Source organism: Lagopus muta, chromosome 2 (assembly GCF_023343835.1).
Source record: "Lagopus muta isolate bLagMut1 chromosome 2, bLagMut1 primary, whole genome shotgun sequence".
In the NCBI taxonomy this organism is placed as follows: domain Eukaryota; kingdom Metazoa; phylum Chordata; class Aves; order Galliformes; family Phasianidae; genus Lagopus; species Lagopus muta.
The window spans coordinates 4,519,517-4,540,859 of record NC_064434.1 but is presented as its reverse complement, the minus strand read 5'-3'; the positions used below and the strand labels follow the sequence as shown (position 1 = coordinate 4,540,859).

The following is a 21,343-nucleotide window of genomic DNA, read 5'->3' as shown; positions in this document are numbered from 1 at the left end:
AATACATGCTAATTGTGACCAAAATTTCAATTAATGTGTTGATACGTTACATCATATTCAAGAGTGGGGAAAAAAACACCCACATGAAGTAATCATATTCATCTTGATCATTTCAAATGATCTCTGAAATGTACTATCAAGAAGTAATAGCAATTTTTCTGCTATTTCTCAACATATTCTTGCTACACAAAGAGAATTCATCTCTTCATATATGCGTAGAATGCCTGGCTTAGTTTGTCCCATTTCCAGGGAGATCTCATGCTGATATTGCCACATCAATCTCTTTTTATCATCTCCTTTTGCAACCTGTGGTTGAATATTGTAATGTCTTACAAGAGATTAGCACTGGAGAGGATGAGGTGGTGAGTTGTAAATGACTGACACGAGGATAAATATGGTTGTTTGGAGGATCTTTTCTCTCACAGAGTAAGGTTTGTGTGTTGAATTATTACTTGGAGAGCACTAAAAAAATCTGTGTTTTCTCTGTGGAAAATGATTTGCTGCTAATTAGAATTTGTATCAATGTGTCTGTCATTGTATTCCCTTTATTTTTAAGGCAAGCAGAATGTGTACAAATAGACAAAAGGAGGAAACGTATGTAGTGCTCAAAATTAAATGGAAATGGGACACTTATAACTTAAAAAATCTCTCTTTGCTGTGATTAGTGTAAATATGAATTGTAATGACTCAATATCAATTTGACAGGTATAGAAATAGGCTAGAAATAGATTGGGTAAAAATTGCCAAAAATCTGACGAGCAGCCGACAAAGAAATAGGTGCATCAGGGGTTGGATCAAGTTTGGAGTCAATACAGAAGTTCAGATGTCTTTAATTGCAGTAGGTTTCTCCACACTCCTTACGGTCACTGGTGATCTGGTCCATGTGAGATGCAGGGAGGGCCAATAGTGTGCATATCTGCTGAAGGTTGTGCATCCTGGGGCAGGTGGTGGTCTTCCCAGCTTGTGCTGGCTGTGGGCCTTGGGTTGGACTCGATGATCTCTGGAGGTCCCTTCCAACCCCTACAATTCTGTGATTCTGTGATTCTGTGGCTGGGACACAAAGACGTGGGAATAGGATGGTGCAACTCATTAATTTTTTTGGCTCATCTACGTATTTGATTTGAAAAAGTTTTTGATGGCATAACTGAATATTTTCCTGTTGAAAAGAAAGTAGATTAAGAAAAGGAGATCCTTTGATTTCAAAAGAAGTGTTTCCATTTGGGGCACCTCTAGCAAGATACAAGGCAAGAAGGAGCTGAAGTTAAGCCAGGAGTTTGGGAACTTGAATGCTCTCACCGTTTATGAGAAATCCAGCTTTCAGCTCCCTCCTTTGGCTAACTGGATTTTAATTTGTCATCCCTTTTCTAAGAGATTGCCTTAATCACTAGGGAGTGTGTGTGTATATACATAATATTAAGTAGATATGAAGTAGATGTGAGCCGTGAGAAATATGTAGAAAATATATGAAGTGTTGGAAGTTCTGTGGCAAAAATGATACAGGAGAGTAAGCAACGTGATCCTGTTAGAAATGCAAAACACATAAAATAAGGTCACTGTTCTGCCCTACTTGCCTGGTTGGAGTACTTTGTTCTATTTTGGACATTATTTTAAAGATAGCACAAATTAACTAGGTTGACTCTTTGTATAATCTACAGATACATAGAATTTTGCAGAATAGAATCTATTAAGAGATTTCAGTACGATTGAGTTCTGTGTTTCTTTCACAAGAGCCCATCACTGAGCAAGACATACCCAGGGCTGGAACAACTGCTGTTAGTGAAGAAAGTCTAGGATAAATGCAGTTTTGCTTTTTGTACGTTAAAGATCGGTAAGAGGAGATGGTTTAGCTCTCTATAGAACATGGGCAACTGAGCAAGGTTAAAAAATAAAGACTCGAGACAGAGGAATATCTGTTCCAACAGCTGAATGTTCTTTGCATGAACGCCTCCCCTCTGCCCTTGATTCTGCAGGCAGTGCAAGCTCAGATGCTCGCTTTGTGGCACTGAGAGGACACTGAGGATCGAGCTCATTTTGCTTCTCCTACAGGAAGGCATTGACAGAGACACCTTCCTGAAAAAGAAAGTTGAGTTAGAACCCATTTTGTAGCTGGAACTGTTACAGGAAGGAGGCAATGCTTGGGCAGCAGCCCTTGCATGGGTGGACGGACAACAGCCTGCCTACAGCATATCCTTACCGATAAATATTGGAGAATCAAACAGGAGGTGATGATATCTCTGGTATGTAAAGTTCCATTCAATCTATTGGAAAATAGTCAAAGCAAAAAGGAATTAATTAAATTTAGGGCTGACAATAGCAGGACTAGGGGAAATGGATCCAAGTTGAAGGAGGGAAGATTTAGGTTGGATGTTAGGGGGAAGTTCTTTACTAGGAGAGTGGTTAGGCCCTGGAACGGGCTGCCCAGGGAGGTTGTGGATGCCCCGTCCTTGGACATGTTCAAGGCCAGGTTGGACGGGGTCCTGGGCAACCTGATCTGAATGTGTATGTTTGGTGGCCCTGCTAGGCAGGGGGGTTGGAACTACATGATCCTTGAGGTCCCTTCCAACCCGGGTGATTCTGTGATTCTGTAATTCAAAAAGTGGATATTCTGTTAATTTGAGAAGAGATTGAAGACAGCGGTAAGTTTTTATTTGAAGAAGTGAAAATCTTAGTCCTACAAAGCCAAGTGAGGTTAATAGTGTGTTATAAGATCAAATTGTGTAGGAAGAAAAGGCAGTCTGTGTCTTGTCTATAGAAATCCATCTTTATATCCCCCTGTGTGAGAGAGGCAGGTCTGGAGTTGTTCACTTCTGTTGACTGGTTTCCTTAGGGTTATATTGATACTTTGAGGTAATACCTTTGGTTTACAGACGGTAGGCTGAAGGACGCAGCAGAACACTTAAAAACTTTGACCAGACCCTGAGAACTATGGAAAAACACTGGAGTATTTGAGAACACGAACCATTCTTTCTCATCTCCCCAAAGAGTGAACGCAAGTAGCTACCACATCGTAATGTATTTTTATTCACTTTAAATGCAGTCATTGAGAAAGAAAAAATCTTCTCAGCAAAGACAAATAATGCAAAGAGAGGGTCAAGAAAATTTGTGCGAGAAAATGCCATCTCTTATAACAAGCAATGAGCAACAACAGTTTCTATTCCTCTTAAGCATATAAAGATAATTCCTCCTGTGCTAGGCAGCAATCCATGTCAGAAAAAGATGAGTGTATTGTAAATGCCATCCACAAGATCAGCCACGTTTCCAATAGTAACAGAACCCAACAGAAAATAAGCTTCCGTGTGAACTGAGCAATTTGAGGATCGGACTTGGAGATAGATCACTGCTCTGCACATTTTAACGGCCTCAAACCTGCCGATGCCTGCTTTGTACTTCAGCATGTATGTCTAAATAAGTACACAAGACAGTCGTGGTTGCTTCAGGAGACACTCTGGTTGGTATATTTTACTGTGATATTCTTTATCAGCTTGGTGGTTTTCACAGCATGTACAAATAACTTCATTTAGTGATGACTTCCAAGTTTTTTTTTTTTTCATAAAGAAAGCATCCTTTCATTTAATTTTTGACACTTTTCCATATGGGACATAGGTGACATTCTGTATAAAACTCTGTGAAAGGTCATTCAGGTCATTCATCTCTAGGAAATGGATCTCAGAAACCAACCAAACCAACTGATGATCCATGGGATTTACTTATGGGAAGAAACAAAGAAAAGCATCAGGAAAACAGAGGGGTGAGCAGGCAGGGAGGGCACCGTGAGATGATAAGAGTTCAGATGGCCAGGGACAAAAACTTGTAAAGTTAAAAACAAAGCCATGGAGGTACTGGAGTGTGTCCAAGGAAGGGCAGTGAAGCTGTGAAGGGTCTGGAGCGTGACTGTTACAGGGAGCAGCTGAGGGCACTGAGATTGGTCAGTCTGGACCAGAGGAGGCTCAAGGGAGACCTCATCGCTCCCTCCACTGCTCTGAAAGGAGGTTGTGGTGAGTTGGGAGTCGGCCTCTGCTCCCAAGGCAGTGACAGGACAAGAGGTGATGGCCTCAAATTGCACCAGGGGTGGTTCAGGTTGGGTATTAGGAAATGTTTCTACTCCAGAGGAGTGGTGATGCAGTGACACAGCTGCCCAGGGAGGTGGTGAGTTCATCATCGCTGGAGGTGTTCAAGGAATGCGGAGATGTGCACTGAGGGATGTGGGCAGTGGGTATGGTGGGGTGGGCTGGGGGTTGGGCTTGGGGATCTGAGAGATGTTTTCCAATATTAATAATTCTCTGAAAGAGAAGGAAGAACAAATCACTCCTATAGGTAGAGCAAGTGGCTCAAGATAAAGAAAGATTTAGCCTAAGCATGTCCAAAGGAGGTTTTTAACAGTAGATTTCAGAAGTTAAATTACAAAGTTTAAGAGCTTTTTTTTCTTTTCTAGAATGGTGAATGTCTAATATCACCCACCACTATCAGATTCTAATCAGTTCTTGATGTAAATAGAAATTAGTCATCTCAATTAATTACGTGGGGTTAAAGTAAAATCTTGCTTCATTTCAACCTTTTTTCATCTTGGGAAAATAACTTGAAGTTCTGCAAGGCTTGTTCTCCTCTTGATGCTGCGGTGAGGAGGTTCCATGAAGGCTGTGTTGATGGGAGCACCATCTCTAGTTTCTTCTGAAGTGATTTGCATTGTGTGCACATGCCAGTGTGTTTATAAGCTTTGAGAACAGAGGTTCTCAGTGGGATCTATCATGGGATCATAGAATGGCTTGGGTTGGAAAGGACCTCAAAGATCATCTAGTTTCAACTTCCTGTTATGTGCAGGGTCGCCAACCAGCAGGCCAGGCTGCCCAGAGCCACATCCACGTCTAGACAGGTGCACACCTCCGCTTTTGTTTGGTTTCACTTTGCAGCTTTCTAACTGCTAATCTTGCAAAGATGCAGAGATTGTACAGGTGCGTGTAATCTTTCACAAGGTCAGAGGAAAGTGTAAAAAGAAGTAGAAATGTGAACTGGCTATGTATACAATACCTGCTTGAGCAGATCCCAAACTTTCAAGGTCTTTTTCCTTTTTTTTTTTCCTTTGTACGAACAATGCATTCCAATTTTTAAAGGAGCAATACAGCTTGTTTCTTAGAAAATAATGTTAAAGCATGGGTCAAACTATCACATTAATTACCTGGAGGTCATTTCGAGAAAATTACTATCAAATGTGTTGAAAAAGGTTCCATATTCTCACAGAAATTATGATCCGCTGTTTCTATGGAAACTGCAACAGTAGTTCATAAAAGCTTTTTAATGGAGGTTTACAAAAGCCCAACATCCTGAAGTCTAGCAACATTACTGAAAAAGCACACACTCATGCACACGTGGGGCTAATTTCATCTGTGCTGCAACTCCAGGCTCCAGCTGGAGCTGCATCAGGCACGAACCCAGTCCGTAGCTTTTAATAATTTTCTAAGATGTAGGGATAAATATTATAAGATAATATTTGAATTGTAATCCTCAAATCTTTCTCCTCTGTTGGATGCACACGTGCTGTCAGCCTGACGGAACGGAGCGCGTCTTGGAGGAATTGAGCTGTTTAAAAATGAACGGTATTTCAATCCGTAGAAGAATTCTGCTTTGGATTTTGTTGTTATATTTCCATATTCCATTAACTGTGTTTTTTCTGGTGGCTCCGGTCTAGAGCAAGGCTAAACATTCTGCTCTCTTACACACGCTTAACTTTTAGCGCGTGAATAGTAATACTGCCTTCAATGCATAAAGATAAGAAGATGCTTAAGTGCTTTACTGGCTTAGAGCCAGATTGCTCAGCTCCCAGCAAGAGCGTGCCCAATATCAGTGATTAATAATAATGAAAACTGGAATTTGCATTTTCTTAGATAGTTTATTGATAAACATTCCAAGATGAATACTCCTCTTATCTTCCATATACGCACAGTCTGCTTCTGCAGTAAGATATCGTTGTAAAGAACTTGTTAAAGGCACAATGGAATGCAGTTTGGTGTCTTGTTATTGAGAGGGCTAATGAGTGTGAATGTTGGAAATAGAGGAGTAATGTGACATTTTAGTCCCAAGTGCAATCAGGGTTATCACAGAGATTTTGGGAAGGTTCAAAACATTGCTGATTTGCTGACAAACCTGTCATGGCTCTTCAAAGCTTGCTAACTATCCTAGGGGAAAACAAGAGTGGTTGGAGTGATGGTGAAGAGGCCGTAGCAGAACTGAATGGAGTGAAAGAAACCCTTCTAGCACGTGCCTGCAAGTGTGCTCTATGGTTGTTTTGCTTTCTGCTGGGACTCCCTAAGGACGTCCATTTTGCTTTGGGTAATGAATGACCTTGTGGAATGGAACCACAAGGCTCCATGCTAACTATTGAATCCTTAATATTTTTGTTTGTATTTGCTGTTGAACACTTATTTGGGGTTGAATTTATGATTAAAAAAAAAAAAATTCTCACTTGCATGAAAAGGTTTTGGTTTATTTTGGTTAAGTGGGTGTGGGATGGAAGGAGAAGAAAATGGCTACAGCTTGTTTTGTCATTAGCAGAATGTGCAGTGTCATTTTAAACGGAGCCCCGCAGTTATTCCCCTTTCTGTGTGATAGTTTTGTGTGTGCAGTGGAGCTCCTGGAGGAAGTGAAAGACTCATCCTATTGGGATGGAGCCCCTCAGCCTCCCAGCGGCCTCACTCACATCTTCTATCAGAGGATCAGCATAAGGGCAGCCCAGGCAGCACCTCACCATGCATATAGAGTGCAGATAGGGACCTTATCGGCTCATTTCTTCCCGTGGCACTAAATTGCTTGCTCCTGTAAACATAAGCTCTGGCTTTAGGAATGGGAAGAAATCAAATACTGCCATTGTTGCTTTGGTTTCACATGGCCCCCGTTTGCATGTGAAGTCCTAACAGGTTTGCTGGGAGTATGTAGGGACTGCTGAGCGCTGAGATCAGCTGAAGGGAATTGGGAGCCACTACTGATTTCTGCGTAAGGCAGGTGTTAGGGTTAGCATGGGATTGTAGTTTTGGAATAAAGTTGGATTAAATTGAAGTGTGGGACGAAATTCCCATCGTCTTCAATGAGAACAGTGTTTTCATCATTGACTGAAGTGTTTTGTGGTTTTTTCCTCCGTTTCACTAATAAAATAGTACAACAGTTAAAAAAAGATCACAAGCAGAAAACAGAAAGCATAAATGAGCTCTACATGTAATAACGAGATGGAATACTTCTGTTACAGCAGACAGCCTTATAGCTTCTGCTGCAGCCTTTTGTCTGCTGAGGGTCCACAACCAATGCAGATACACAGGAGGACCAACAGATTATCAGTTTTGGGTGTGTATGTAGAATTCAAGGAACCCTTGCATTGGTCTGGGACTGAAACTTCTCAGTGACAAATGAGAAAATCACCTTTCTGTCTTGTCTACATCACAACCCATCTTCATTATCAGTGCTTTATTATATTGCTATGCTTCCGGTAGAACCGTGGCGTGGCTTAGTTTGCATGGGACCTTAAAGATCATCCAGCTCCATCCCCTGCCATGATCAAGGCTGCCAACAACTGTTCCTCTAATGCTTAAGAAAATCTCCTTTAAATTGAAAAGGAAGAATCCTTTGAGTTCCAAATAAGTTATTCTTAAAATTCTATTATTTCTGGTACAGTATTTAAAATTACATTGGTGTTCTAATGATGAACTTGATCAGTTATTTTTATGGAAGGAATGAAAATACTATCAATCATAAATAATTAACAAAAATACATTTTTTTTCCCTGAGGAAACTCTTAATATCAGAGGAAAATGTGTGATGTTACTGTCTGAAAAGGTGCCTCATTTCCTAAGAAGTGTCTGTTTGTCTCTCAGATACTTTCTCTGCATCAGCAAAGAGGAAAACAATGAGCAATGCAGTTTAAACCTCAGTAACCTGCTTCAAAATTTGGCAGTCCAACACACGTGCAATTTCATTCCTTGCAGTGTTGCTGAGAATATTTATTTAATTAAATATCATCTGTTTCCTCATTAATATGTGGCTCTTCTTGGCTATTTTGTTGTTTCCTTTGTGCAGAAATCATCCAATAAATTTGCATCGGCTCTGATGTATTTTCTTCATTAGATGCTTGGGATGATGAGTCCCCAGGCAGGTCTTAATTTGATTTACGGTGTACAAAGAATTGAACCTTTTTACAAATTAAAACCCAAATGAAACAAACCATAACCTTCACTTGGAGCTCCGAGAAGTGCTGCCATTTGTTCTCTTCCTTTTGAACGATCACACAGAGGAACTGCAATGATATCATAGGACTGCCAGCATAGAAATAATTCTAACAGTATTTGTTAACTTAATTAAATAGCCCTTACCGAGGCAAAAGTATTCATGAGCTTAATGCAGGAACGTGGTTATGTTCCTTCTGCTCTAGTTGGCGCCCTACCTGTATATTACATAGGTAAAACACATTGTTTTAATCTATTACTTGCAAAGGTGCTGTTGACGTGCACATGCTTTATGCTGACAAAAGTGAGGTAGAACAGCTTCAAAGCTGCATGTGCTTGAGAAAGCAGAATGAAATCATAGAACGGCTTGAGTAGGAAGCAACCCTTAAAGGCCATCCATCCCACTCCTTGCGCTGAGCAGGGACACCTACAGCTCCATCACCTTGGCTGTCTGCAGGGATGGGGCATCACTCTGTGCAACCTGTGCCAGTGCCTCACCTGCCTTATTGTAAAAAATGATGATTATTTTCACAAATGTCTGAATTAAAGTTATCTGCAATTTAGAAAAGCTGAATAGATAGCCACTGAGGTTATTTTCTAAGCAGTGGAAGTCTGGCAGTTGTAGGCCATGCAAAACAAATCTGTGAGCAACAGGCAAGCTTAATTATAAGTGCATTAACAGTGTGGCTAACATGCTGGGTTTCTAATGAAAGAATCATGGTCATTGTTTTCATATTTTCCTGGTAATGAATGATTCAGATTTCTCAGAGCGATTTCTAATATTTTGCTAGTTGATCCTAGTTTGAAGTGTGGTCAGCACATACAGACATTAATTCTGCAGAATGTTACTCATGTGGTGTACCTTTTCCTGGTAGATTATACAGTTGAATTGGATCTTCTTGTGTGATTAATTTGCAGTAGTGTGCAATCTCAGTTCATGAGCCCATTTCTGCTGAACAAGCACTGCCTGTGCCTAAATGCAGCAAGTTGGGGCGTTCTCATCTTTCCAAAATCTCAGCCTAGTTGTTTGCAGGAATACGTTGTGAGAATCAGCTCTGTGTAATGCAGGGTGCCCTGAGATAGCAGCACTGATGGGAGTCATGCTGACCCCAGTGTCTGCTCTGTGTCCCTCACCCAGCTGCAATGCACTTCCATGCAGTAGAGCACAGAAGTGGTACCTGCTGTGATCATGCTTCTCCATCTCTAATTGTTACCTTGAAATTTGTAATGCTAGAAATGAGTTGGGCTGTAGTGTGTTTCAAACATTACGTATGTCATAGAATGATTAAAGCTAGAAAAGACCTCTAAGATCACCTAATACAACCATTGACCCATCCCACCATGCCCACTGCCCACATCCCTCAGTGCCACATCCCCACGGTTCTGGAACACCTCCGTGGATGATGACCCCACCACCTCCCTGGGCAGCTGTGCCACTGCAGCACTGCTCTTTTGGAGGAGAAACGTTTCCTAATATCCAACCTGAATATCTGCTTTACAGTGAAGTACGGTTAGATTGGGAAGTGGCTTGGTTCAGTTTACATGTGCCAGCCTAGGTGCATAGTTTTCTGGTTACTGTTTTTGGTCCTCAAAGTCTTTCAGAACTTTTATCTCACACACTGCTGAGATATTATCCCAATCTTAAAGCATTAAATTGGACATAATTAACCTTTCCCAGTTCAGAAGCCTTATGATGAATGTATGGGCTGAATCCAAATCCTGTGCAGCTGACTTCAGCATATTTACAGTTGCACACTGTTTAGATCTGTGATTGTAATACTATGACTTCTTAAATCATTTAATTTCCCTATATGAAATTTTTTTCCTTGTCAAGAACTAGCACTAATTCAAATTATCTCTCTTTCCGCTGCTGATTAAGTCATTAACATTTACTCCTGATTTGAACATCAAAACCTCTAATCAAGCACAAATATTAATGGCTCTCTTTGGTGCTTTTCCTTTGACCGGGGTGGAAGCATACAGACCTGTGGGGCCCTCAGGGCACGATCTATGGCTGGGAAAGTGTGAGGAGAGGTTGGGGAATCTCCCACCATTCTCCCCAAGTTGTTTCTTCAAAGGCAACGTGAGTTATTCACTGAAATGTAAGTCCCATCTGTTTCTGGAACATTCATTTACCTTGTGGTCTGTTTCTGCTTTCCCCCCTCACTCGTTCATCCTCTCTACCTTTAGACTTCTTGAAAAGGTAGAGGCGTAGGATTGCAGTGGCAGGAAAAATTACACTACTGTATTTAATAGGTTAATATTAAGTGAATATATTGAGTGCATAAATGAATAGAATCAAATGGTCTGCTAATTAATCAGACAAGATGATCTTACAGTCCTTTTTATCCATCAACTTCATGATGGCTATGAACCACAATGAACTTCATGGTCTTTCTCCTTGAGCGTGGATATTATTAAACTGGTGATCTTGGTAGTATGTCTTTACTCCAGGTTGGTTTTTTTTCAGTAAGCCTGCCCTCTTTCTCGTATCATTTTGATGCTGAGAAAACAAAATTTATCCATGAACTATAACCATAGTAACCGCAGCATCACTGTTCTAAAGATGTTCTTCTCGCACACTTTAATGCAGGATCCTTCTGTTTGATATTGAAAATAGCTGTATCTTGATACCTGAACATTTTCAGATGGTGTCACAGGAACTCAGGGACTTCTTCACAAACACAAAAATGTGATGTGCTCATGCTCAATATCTTCAATGAGGTTGCTGAATGGGATGAGCAGGAGTTTGCCAGTTGATCTCTGTTACCTTTTGCAAGAGTAGAGCTTACTCAGCATTCATATGAATGTGCTGGAGGTGATAAGCATGCAATCAATTGACGTTGTTTTTTGGAGAACTGAACAGAAGAGAGTCCAAAACACTTGGAAGTTTGCGAAGACGCCTTCGGTAGCTTTTGAGTGACTCTTTTTTGGCTGATAGCTGAAGTGATGGCCCTAAAGGACGCTTCTTACAGTCTTCATCCTCCTGTGCTAATGATGATACAGGATTGGGGGAAAGGAGGGAGGGAGAGGAGGTATTTCTGAGAACAGTTCCCCAACCAAATATTGCCCGTCGTGTTCTATAATTTATCAGCAAGCTGACAGCCTATTTCAGACTTGGAATCCTCCCAGCATTTTAAAATAAGTCACCCTTCTCAGCTCAAGTAGTCCTTTGCCTCTTATCTTGGCTGTACTGTTTGTGGAATAGCATAAAGGAAGGAATCTAGCTCTAAATTAAATGGCTTGGTGTTGTTCCAGTGCTTACTTTTTCCTGCCTCCATGAAGTGTGTCATGATCTTTTTTCCTCTCAGCTGACTGCAATCAAAATGTCATTTTGTCATTATTGATCCTTTCTTATTAGAGCCTGGAAGTGCTGTGTTTGAAAGCGCTGCTTCCTTGCACAAAGTCGACAGTCAATACATGAAAGTTTCCTTTCTTCTCCATGAGTATCTTCTCTTACACTTCCCTTATCTTTTCATGTACAAGGGGGAATGGTTCAAACTGAGACAGGGGAGGTTTAGGTTGGATATGAGGAGGAAGTTTTTCCCCCAGAGGGTGGTGAGGCACTGGAACAGGTTGCCCTGTTGTGGATGCCCCATCCCTGCAGGCATTCGAGGCCAGGCTGGATGTGGCTCTGGGCAGCCTGGGCTGCTGGTTGGTGACCTGCACACAGCAGGGGGTTTGGAACTGGATGAGCATTGTGGGCCTTTGCAACACAGGCCATTCTGTGATTCTGGGAATCTATGAATGTCTGGTCTGAAAGAGGAGGGAGGAAGGATGATGGGATTCATGTAACCTCCCTTCATGCTCATTTTCCCTATTTTTGTTCCTTTTTTAAACCTCAGAACTTGCTGAGCTACTCAGAATTCTGCTCATTAAAACTTTCAGCCTCCTCTTCTGTAGTGCACGACAGGACATTACAGCACCTTCTCCCCTTCTGTCTGTTTTTAGTGCTCTTTCCTCTTTACCATCCTGCTGCTGCTGTGGTGGAACAAATGATCTGTTTGTCGTATTGGAGACTTACTTTTGTACCCTCAGATCTCCCCTTACAGAGCTGACTTACTGGATGGGCATGCCCCTGGTGAGCTGCAGACTGCAAATGTCCATTATTGCTCATTTCTCCTTAGGAAATTTGTGAGCATCTCAGCAAGAGATGAGACTCTGCTGTGCTTAGTGGTGGGACAGCCAGAAAGAACTGTGCTGGCTTAGGTCTGATTCCATATAAAAGTATTGACTAACGCTCCACTGATGAGTGAGCCAAACTCCTTTGTTCACACTTTCTGTTTCTTTCTGCTTTTGGTCATTTTCTCCAACCTGGACATGAATGATGACTTTGTACGTGATGAAATTTTTTGGTAGATCAATCAGAACAGGATGTTTGTCTTCTCAAGCAGTTCCCTCTTTTTTCTCAGAAGTTACCATTGACAGGGAAAGGTTTGTATGAGTTTTGTTTGCAGGATAGGTCTTCTTTAGGAAGCCTACCTCTCAATTTCATTTTTCACGTGTTGTTTTTTTCTGACCATCGCGTGCTTGCAACTTTGTGGAAGAAGTTCAAAGCAGCAAATGGAATCAAAGAACAGGAAGCAATTTTTCCTGCTTTCCCACTGCCTACTGTTCCTGCTTTTTGATTTGCTCAAGCAGGCAACATTCTGATTGTCTTGTATGCCTACGTATATGTATATAGGATTATAGGTATATGCATATGTCTGTTCTTCTACATGTGTATATTTGCCTTAGAGATTAATGCGTAGACATAAGCGTTGCTACATGATCAAGGTTTACAGTTTTGCAAGAAAAACCCCAAACTTGCAATGTTTAGGCTGTGTAGTGAGTCTTCTGCCAGTATTTTAAATGACAAAGATGACTTCCAAGTATACAGTGGTCTACATCCATCTTTACTTTTGAAGTAGAAGATATGCAGACAAGTTTCCAGTTGGTTGTTCCACCCTCGTGGATAAAAGGTGTCTATGCTAAAGTCATGGTAAAGTCATGGTCCATCACTAGAGTTGGTTGCCAAAAGACATTTCTTGTTTTTTGTTGCTAATTGGGTTTTTAGTAGAAGGGGACTTCATCTGTTTGGGTGCTACCTGCTTTCTGTTGCCCACAGAAGGAGCAGTTTGTGTCCATCAGATAGATTTTGGAAAAGTGTATTAGCTTAAATAAATCTCACACTTCATATTTATAGATGCTGTTACCCTGCTATCCCATTAGTTGATGATCTAGACATTATTGGTAAAGCACCACAGCAGCTCCCCATCCTTCTGGCACAGCAATCTGGATTTCTCAGTGGTTGTGAACTTTCTCTGTAATTAAACCAAATTGTAGTCCTACTCTTTGGCACAGAAATAATATTTTGGTGATTGGCTGTAGTTTCAAAAGGGTGTGTTAAAAAACGCTTCGTACTCCACTTTCTGCATGAAATGTAACAAGGAAAGTTCTTTAATTGCATTTTCATTTTCAATTCACTGTCCAATAATTTAATATAAATGTTTATCAGGTATTATTCTAGTCTCTACTACAGTAATTAAAAGTTGTAAAGTGGTAGAAAGGAGCTATCTTGTTGCACAACGCAGCTGCTGGATTTTGCGTATTTTCTTTTGCAGTTATTAATGAACAAAGATATTTTTCTAGTGAAAGGCATTTTCAAGAATTGCATTACCAGCTAAACAATTTCAAATGTGGCATTTAATAATATTGTAAAATAAAACTATTTCCCATGGTTGACTGAATAATGTAGCTTCTTCGAATAGTACAATCTTTAGCTAATTAACTGGGTGCTTTCATATCAGCAGCTGATTATTGCTTCTGGAAACAATCATTTAACCACCGAGAGAGGAACAACACATCTTAATAGAGACGTTTTCCTTACAGATCAGCTCATTAAAAATTTCCTAGTGCGTGTCATCAGCAAGGCTGTAAAGTAGTTTGGGCTGATCCAGTGAACTTTCATAGGCCTCCATCTGTAAAATGGGTGTGGAAGGTTGACTTTCTTAGAAGTTCCTTCATAGCCCCATTGACTTTAAGACTGGTGAACGTAAATCCTAAATAGGATTCACATCATTCATTAGGTGTGAATTAGTCTAAGCACGCGCTTCTTAAATCTGTGAGCTCAGTGGCAGATTAGGTAAATTTATGATTTACCTATAGGAGAAAAGAAATAAATGCATTGTAAAGAATGATCACAAAAATAATTTAAAACTCCTTAATTAGAAGAGAGTTTCTTATAGATGATTTTAAAAAAACACCTTTGTAAGGAATCTTAAGATTCTTTTATGGAAGTTTTTGGAGAAGTTCTGGAAGACTTTTAGATGTCAAGTAGCTGAATTGCCAACAATTGTTTTTTTTTTAATACTAAGAATCCACATAAAAATATTTTTGTTCCTTGATCAGCACTAAATATTGATATTAGAAATGCCCCATCTCTGATCATAATTCCGAGTCTGTGATTGACCTCGGTTATTTCAGAAAGGTGTAGTTATAGGGCAGATGTTATTGGTAGAACTTCTATTTTGATTTCAAGAAAGAAATTTCAATAAAATAAATGTTAAACGTTATTTTTGCTCGAAACTAATGATCCAGTTTTCAAAGAGAAATCAAATGTGCAATTATTTATATAATGAATGGGAATCTTCCCACATCTTGAGCCTGTTAATCACACACACACACAATCACACAGAATGACTTGGGTTGGAAGGGACCTCAAGGACCACAAAGCTCCAACCCCCTGCCACATGCAGGGCCACCAACCTCCACATTTCATAGCAGCCCAGGCTGCCCGGGGCCCCATCCAACCTGGCCCTGAACACCTCCAGGGATGGACGGGGCATCCAGCACCTCATCACTCTCTCTGTAAAAAAAACTTAATTATCTCCCACCCTTCTGATACTGGACCTCTTTGTGTACTGGTTTTCAGTGCAGAGTCTTGGTGCATGGAGGCTGGGTGCTCTTAGTATGCTCAAACATCACCAGCTTACTGGTCCCATTTTACAGAATGCTTTATCTTTGCTTGAAGGGGCAACATGTGAGCAATCCAGCAGAGCTCCCTCGTGGCCACGTGTTCCAGATGCTCCTTATCCTTGATGAAGCTATCTGAAAGCTATTTAAACTCTCACATCTTCAGTATCATATATGCAATTGAAGCATCACGTGCATTTCACAACTTAAGGAAGAAGGCAGCCTCACTTTTCCTTCCGTTCCTTCCCTCCCTTCCGTTCCTTTCCTTCCTTCCCTTCCTTCCCTTCCTTCCCTTCCTTCCCTTCCTTCCCTTCCTTCCCTTCCTTCCCTTCCTTCCCTTCCTTCCCTCCCTTCCCTTCCTTCCCTCCCTTCCCTTCCTTCCCTTCCTTCCCTTCCCTTCCTTCTCCAGCCATGGTGCAGTGATAGAATCATAGAATCACAGGATATCCCAAGTTCTAAAGGATCCATAAAGATTGAGTCCAACGCTGGACCACCCCACATTGTTCTGACCTGGTTCTCAGCAGCATAACTGGACAGACATCATCTACAGATTCGACTAGGTGAGATCAGAATCAGAGTGAATTCAGGTATGGATTTTCAGCTCTCTAGGGCAACTCTTAGTCTCCAGTGATAGAGCAGAGCTCTATCCAGTAGCCTCTATGATGCTTGGACTGGAAATAAATATAGGTCTTGCATTCCTCTGTAACATCAGTGTGAACAGCTTTTCTGTTTAGCTGTGTAAGGAAATAAAGCATTAAAATTATAAACTTACTCTACATTTGATCGTATCAATTTAGATGAAATTGAGCGATATTTGAGCATTTCTTCAGTAAACATAGCAATGGAGCATGAGTTACAGCAGCAGCATTTTCTCACATCGCTTTCTGTTCTTTTATCAGCTGTGTGCTCTTCGTTTATTGCCTCCCCTGAGTCATCAGTATTGGTCTAATGGACTGGAACAGCCTAAGGTGAATGGTAATTACTTATTGAGTTACTGATAGCCCAGATGAGAATAGGACTTATTAGATCAGTAATAATGGAAATCTGTGTTTAATGCAGAAATTTTAGAGCCTAAAAGAGAAGTGTCTGAATTTATCATCTTTTCTTTCTGTGCAGGAAGTGAATATATTGTTTTGCAAAGGTTTAAAATCAATGATATGAATCATATTGTCAAAAGAAGACATTCCAAATGGTAAACATCAAAAAAGTGCATGGCATGTGGCCTTTCCTAACAAAACAATTCAGTGAAAATTATAGAATCTTAGAATCACCACAGTTGGAAAAGACCTCTGAGATCATCTAGTCCAACCATCCACCATGTTAGCATTTCCCCTGACCCATAGTACAACATCTAAATGTTTCTTGTATACCTCCAGGGATGGTGACCCCACCGTGTCCCTGGGCAGCCCATTCCAGCACCTGGTGGCTCTTTTTCAGAGAAGACATTTTTCCTACTAACCAACTTAAACCTCCTGTGGTACAACTTGAGGCCATTCTCTCTCATCCTATCTCTAGTTATACAGGACAAGAAGGAAAACGGTGCTCCACTGAACAGGATAATGGAGAACACGTAAAGAAGATTCCTTTGCTCGGGAAGCTTGTAGTCTGCTTCAAGAGCAGATACAACTGTGTGTTAAGAGTGGATACAACTGTGTGTAGGAAAAAATAAGGAAGAAGATTCAAAATATAAGAATGAGAATAAGAGCAATAATAAATATACTCTGAAGATTATATGGAGATTATCTGAAGCCTAACATTTGCCCTGAAATTCTACTAGGTTTGCTATGATATTTCTGTATTTAGTGAACCAGGTGTATCTAGTGAAAAGTCATAAACAAGACATCAAAGGAAAGACAGTGTGTGAACCAAGAATAAAGCAGGATATCTTACATGTTCACCAAGAAAAAGTATACTTCATACTATACTTTTCACTAGTAAAACAAACAAAAAAGAAAGGTTTTAAAATCATCCAAAGATGATCGTAGAATGGCTTGGGCTGGAAAGAACCTCAAGGATCATCTACTGTCAACTCCCCTGCCATGGGCAGGGTTACCAGCCACCAGCCCAGGCTGCCCAGAGCCACATCCAGAGTAATGTGATCTTAAATATCTTAAATCTAAATATCTGAAATCAGGAACTCCATTTTCTCTTTAGGTTCTTTAATCTCTGTTTAAAATTCTTGCATGATGTTACTTTAAATGAATAAAACATTTTGTAAATATTCAGTCAAATGGAAATGCTTCCCTAAGGAAGCAGGTTGTTGCTGCTGTTTACTTTACTATGGAGAATGGTTTGGAGACTTCATTTCTTTTATCTTTGCCTGAAATAAGAAGTAACTTATTGAGCACCCGTGTCACAGAAAGCTCCAACTAATTCTTTCTGAAACAAAGAACATTCCAACCAAGCCTTCATTTTCTCAGTGTTCCCATATTTATGATGCCGTTGAGCAATTCTAACAGTTCATAAATACTTCTTATAATCTCATGTTTTCAGTTCACCATATTTGAAATGTCTTATTTTATAGTCATTCCTATAGATCACCTGAATGACCCTTGAGTACTTTTTTCACTTGTAAGAGGAACCTTGACTTCAAGTAAAGCAAGAGCGGAGTGATTCTGCTGTGTTACGTGATCCTTTAAGGTTCAATCTTTACACCGTTTCAAGTTTGCCTTGGTGCTGGAGCATCCTAATAAATTCATTAGCTGGGCTTGCCTAATACAGTTGGGATTCAGAAAGTCCCTTCCACTGTTATAGATCGATCTGTCTATCTATCAGGGCACATCTGATATCTGAAGTTCACTATCTGCTTTGGTGGGTGGTTATTCCTCACTGTATTTATATATATTGCCTTTATTTTTTGGCTCTGCAGAGCATTCCAATTTACATCAACTGCTGCCATGGCTTCCTTTCAAACCAAGAAACCCGAGCTGCCTATGGGTAGATAAGTTTGTGTAGAGATGGCCTAAATAATATGGGCTAAACAGTGTGTTGTAAATCAATGCCACATTTTCAAAATTATGCAGTTAATTGTATTTCTGTCAGGAATTTAAAACTGAGATTAATTACTGAAGTTTAATTATACAGGCACACATGAATGTAAATATATGAATTTATGTAGGGGAGCTCATTTGAATTTGCAACGTTGTCTTGTTTGTACTTGAATTACTAAATACTTCTGTCCTTGTTAGGTATTGGCCACTGACCCCCTCCCCATTGGTTTACATACTGCTTGTGATCATTTGCAGCAAAAATTGCACTACTTGGCCATGATTGTTTCATGTTTCTTGTCTGCTTACTGTTGACAAAGCTGAAGATGATGATATTGTTAGGGCTGCTAATATAGACCTTAGGATGTAGATTTTCAGTCTTCCTCTCTGCCTTCTGGCTTCTGTTACCAGAGCTATGCCAAGTAGCTCCTAATTCTGTCCTTCTGGGGGCTGTGGGAATAAATTCAATGAAGTTATTAAGTATGAGATACCATTGTGGCTTTCACAGTAACTGAGACAAAGTAGAAGGGTGAATTTTAAATTCTGCTTCTTGAATGCCCACTTATGTGATTTTTGAAATTGGTTTTCCTTGAACAGTTAGAGCAGGCAAATTCAATCAATCGAGTATTCGTGGAAAGTAAATACAAAAGCAAAGTGAGCATGGTCAAAGCAAATTAATTTCAAATTGTGAGTGACTTTCATTAGGAAATGCGTTTACATTCTTGCCAGTAAGCATTCATCCAACTCTCTGCTGGAGGTATCATGATTAAGTTTTTGTTTCACTTTGGGGAAGGCAGTGAAATCTGAAAACAGAGTGGCATGCACAGATTAAATGTTATCAAAATTAAAGAGTTTTTAACCCATTCTCCTTCTGGATGAACCATTTCAGAGATCCTGATCCCACCGAGGTGACTGATAATTTTATTAACTTACATTAGCCTATATGGTAAATAATCATATATGTTGTTTTTTTTTAGTATTCAACACAGAACACAGATTTCCAATTTTCAAATACCAAATAAAGTTCATCAGCAACCTTCTTAACAAAGGCAGCAATTACATTTTCATTATTCCCTCACTGCTTGTTAAACTGGGTCTAGAGTGTTTTATGGGTCTGGAGCAATAAACATTATCTTATGTTGAGAGATATTATAAAGTGTGGAGAAAAACATAATTAATTATTATTATTGGATATGTTCAAGGTTTTCATGTGAGAATGCCAGAGAATCTAATTATAACTTTTTTTTCATGAACAACTTGATATTTTGGAGCTGTGATAATGTCATACAAAGCCTGTGGGTGTTGCCAATGAATATTCTACAGTCAGTAGCAGAAGTTTGCTACTTCCTCATTTTTGGCAGCATCTAAACTCTATTCCATCTACATTGTGTAAAGACAGAGATGACTTCTCTTTCTAGATGTGTCTTTCATTTAAAGTTTGCAAAATGTTAGGAACTTTTGTGTATAGCTTGGCTCCTGACCTCAAGCAAGACAATTGTTTGATCTTTAGATTGGCACTCCTAGGTGTAGAATCACAGAATGGCCTGGGTTGCAAAGGCCCACAATGCTCATCCAGTTCCAACCCCTGCTGTGTGCAGGTCACCAACCAGCAGCCCAGGCTGCCCAGAGCCACATCCAGCCTGGCCTTGAATGCCTGCAGGGATGGGGCATCCACAGCCTCCTTGGGCAACCTGTTCCAGTACCTCACCACCCTCTGGGGGAAAAACTTCCTCCTCATATCCAACCTAAACCTCCCCTGTCTCAGTTTAAAAGCATTCCCCCTTGTCCTATCACTATTCACCCAAAGCTGGGGTGGCCATACTGTCCCAATAGCCAGAGAATATCTGCTTGAATGCACACCAACTCTTTATAAACCTAATCATTGTTCTTTATTGCTCATTGGAATAGTACACAGGAGTCAGAGTTTTGAAAGATTTTAGAACATAAAGTGCTGAGCTCTTAGGAAAATCAGCCATCATTTCAGTGGGAGCTGCTGAATCCTTTTGAAAGTCTGCCCTTCATTATGTAATACCTTAAGATGCAGCTGGTCATATAACATGCGACAAGATGAAAAAATAGTACCAAATTGGAGACACACTTGCGATGCTATTTCAGCATTATAAAGATAAAAATACTGCAGAACTGTTGCAGTTTTCTGCAAACTATGCATTATATACTCAGGATGCTTGATGTTATATTTACTTCTTGTAGATAAAGACGCATTAAAGTACTAAGACTGTGATTATGTTTTGTCATTTTATGAAGGGAAAAATGTTAAAAATCCCACATCCATTTTATCTGCCAAAAATATGCTTTGTCTACCATGAAATCTCAAGCATTAGCTGGTATTGCTCATAAAATTGTGTAAGTAAGGATTTCCCAGCAGCTCTCTTCTATTTCCTGGTTTAACCAAGGAAGGAATACTGTGGCCCGCCACTGTAGTAGAAGATACACAATTGTGAGGTGTTACAGAAGCAACGAGAACTTACTGAACTCATCCAGGGCTGAAGGGATTGAAATACAGCAGTATTCCCATATCCCTCATTCATTAGGACCCATAAAATTGTTACACACAAGTGAGTTGTTAAAGAATGATGGTGGTTTGCTGAGTTGTATGTCACACCACAGCCGTGCTGAACAAGCCTAGCCTGAGCCATGGATGAGAGCTCTAGGTAGTTTACCTACAACATGTAAAACCATAATGGATAAATCCATTACACCCCAGTTTTTTCAATTACATTGTATTACAACTGTAATAATACAGTTAATTTCAATACATCATAGAGTTGATTCAAATTCTTTTTTAAAGATCTTGTAGAGCTTAACAATACCATAGAGAATGCAAAATTTCTAAAAGGATGCAGTTTATTAGTTAGAGTAAGTGTGTTTTTCATTAAAGGAATGTGTTATGTATTTGTAGAACATAATTTACCTTTCCTTACTGGAGGAAGACTTCAATTCCTGTTGTGTAAAGTAGGTGGATTTTACTGTTAGTAATGGTAATAGGATAGATATTGTAATGTACAGCAGCTAATGCTGCTGTAAGAACACAGCCCCTTTACTATGCTGTGCTTATTTTATTCCTCACGGGAATGGCATTCCTTAGAAATACAAGATCCATTGGAAAATTATATTAAAATGAGATTCCAGGAGCAGCAATGACAAATCACTGATAAACATGATCAAGGTAGGGTATTT

The 21,343-nt window shown here is 40.0% G+C and overlaps 2 protein-coding genes across 9 annotated transcripts in view; both read left to right on the top strand.

The window, feature by feature from the left end:
* The window catches only part of HMBOX1 (homeobox containing 1), a 728,731-nt gene that overhangs the window by 396,402 nt on the left and 310,986 nt on the right, over positions 1–21,343 (top strand). The gene's annotated exons all lie outside the window — the stretch shown is intronic.
* The window catches only part of MSRA (methionine sulfoxide reductase A), a 267,633-nt gene that overhangs the window by 58,487 nt on the left and 187,803 nt on the right, over positions 1–21,343 (top strand). Inside the window, exon 1 of one of the 8 annotated variants that reach the window (XM_048937480.1) lies at positions 15,628–16,126. The exons of 3 other annotated variants lie outside the window; for them this stretch is intronic. In XM_048937480.1, coding sequence (XP_048793437.1) covers positions 16,007–16,126 — 120 coding nt within the window. In that variant the 5' untranslated portion in view covers positions 15,628–16,006. Of the gene's footprint in view, positions 1–15,627; positions 16,127–21,343 lie in introns of those variants that run through there. 4 more of the 8 variants (XM_048937483.1, XM_048937485.1, XM_048937479.1 and 1 more) reach the window with 4 other exon arrangements.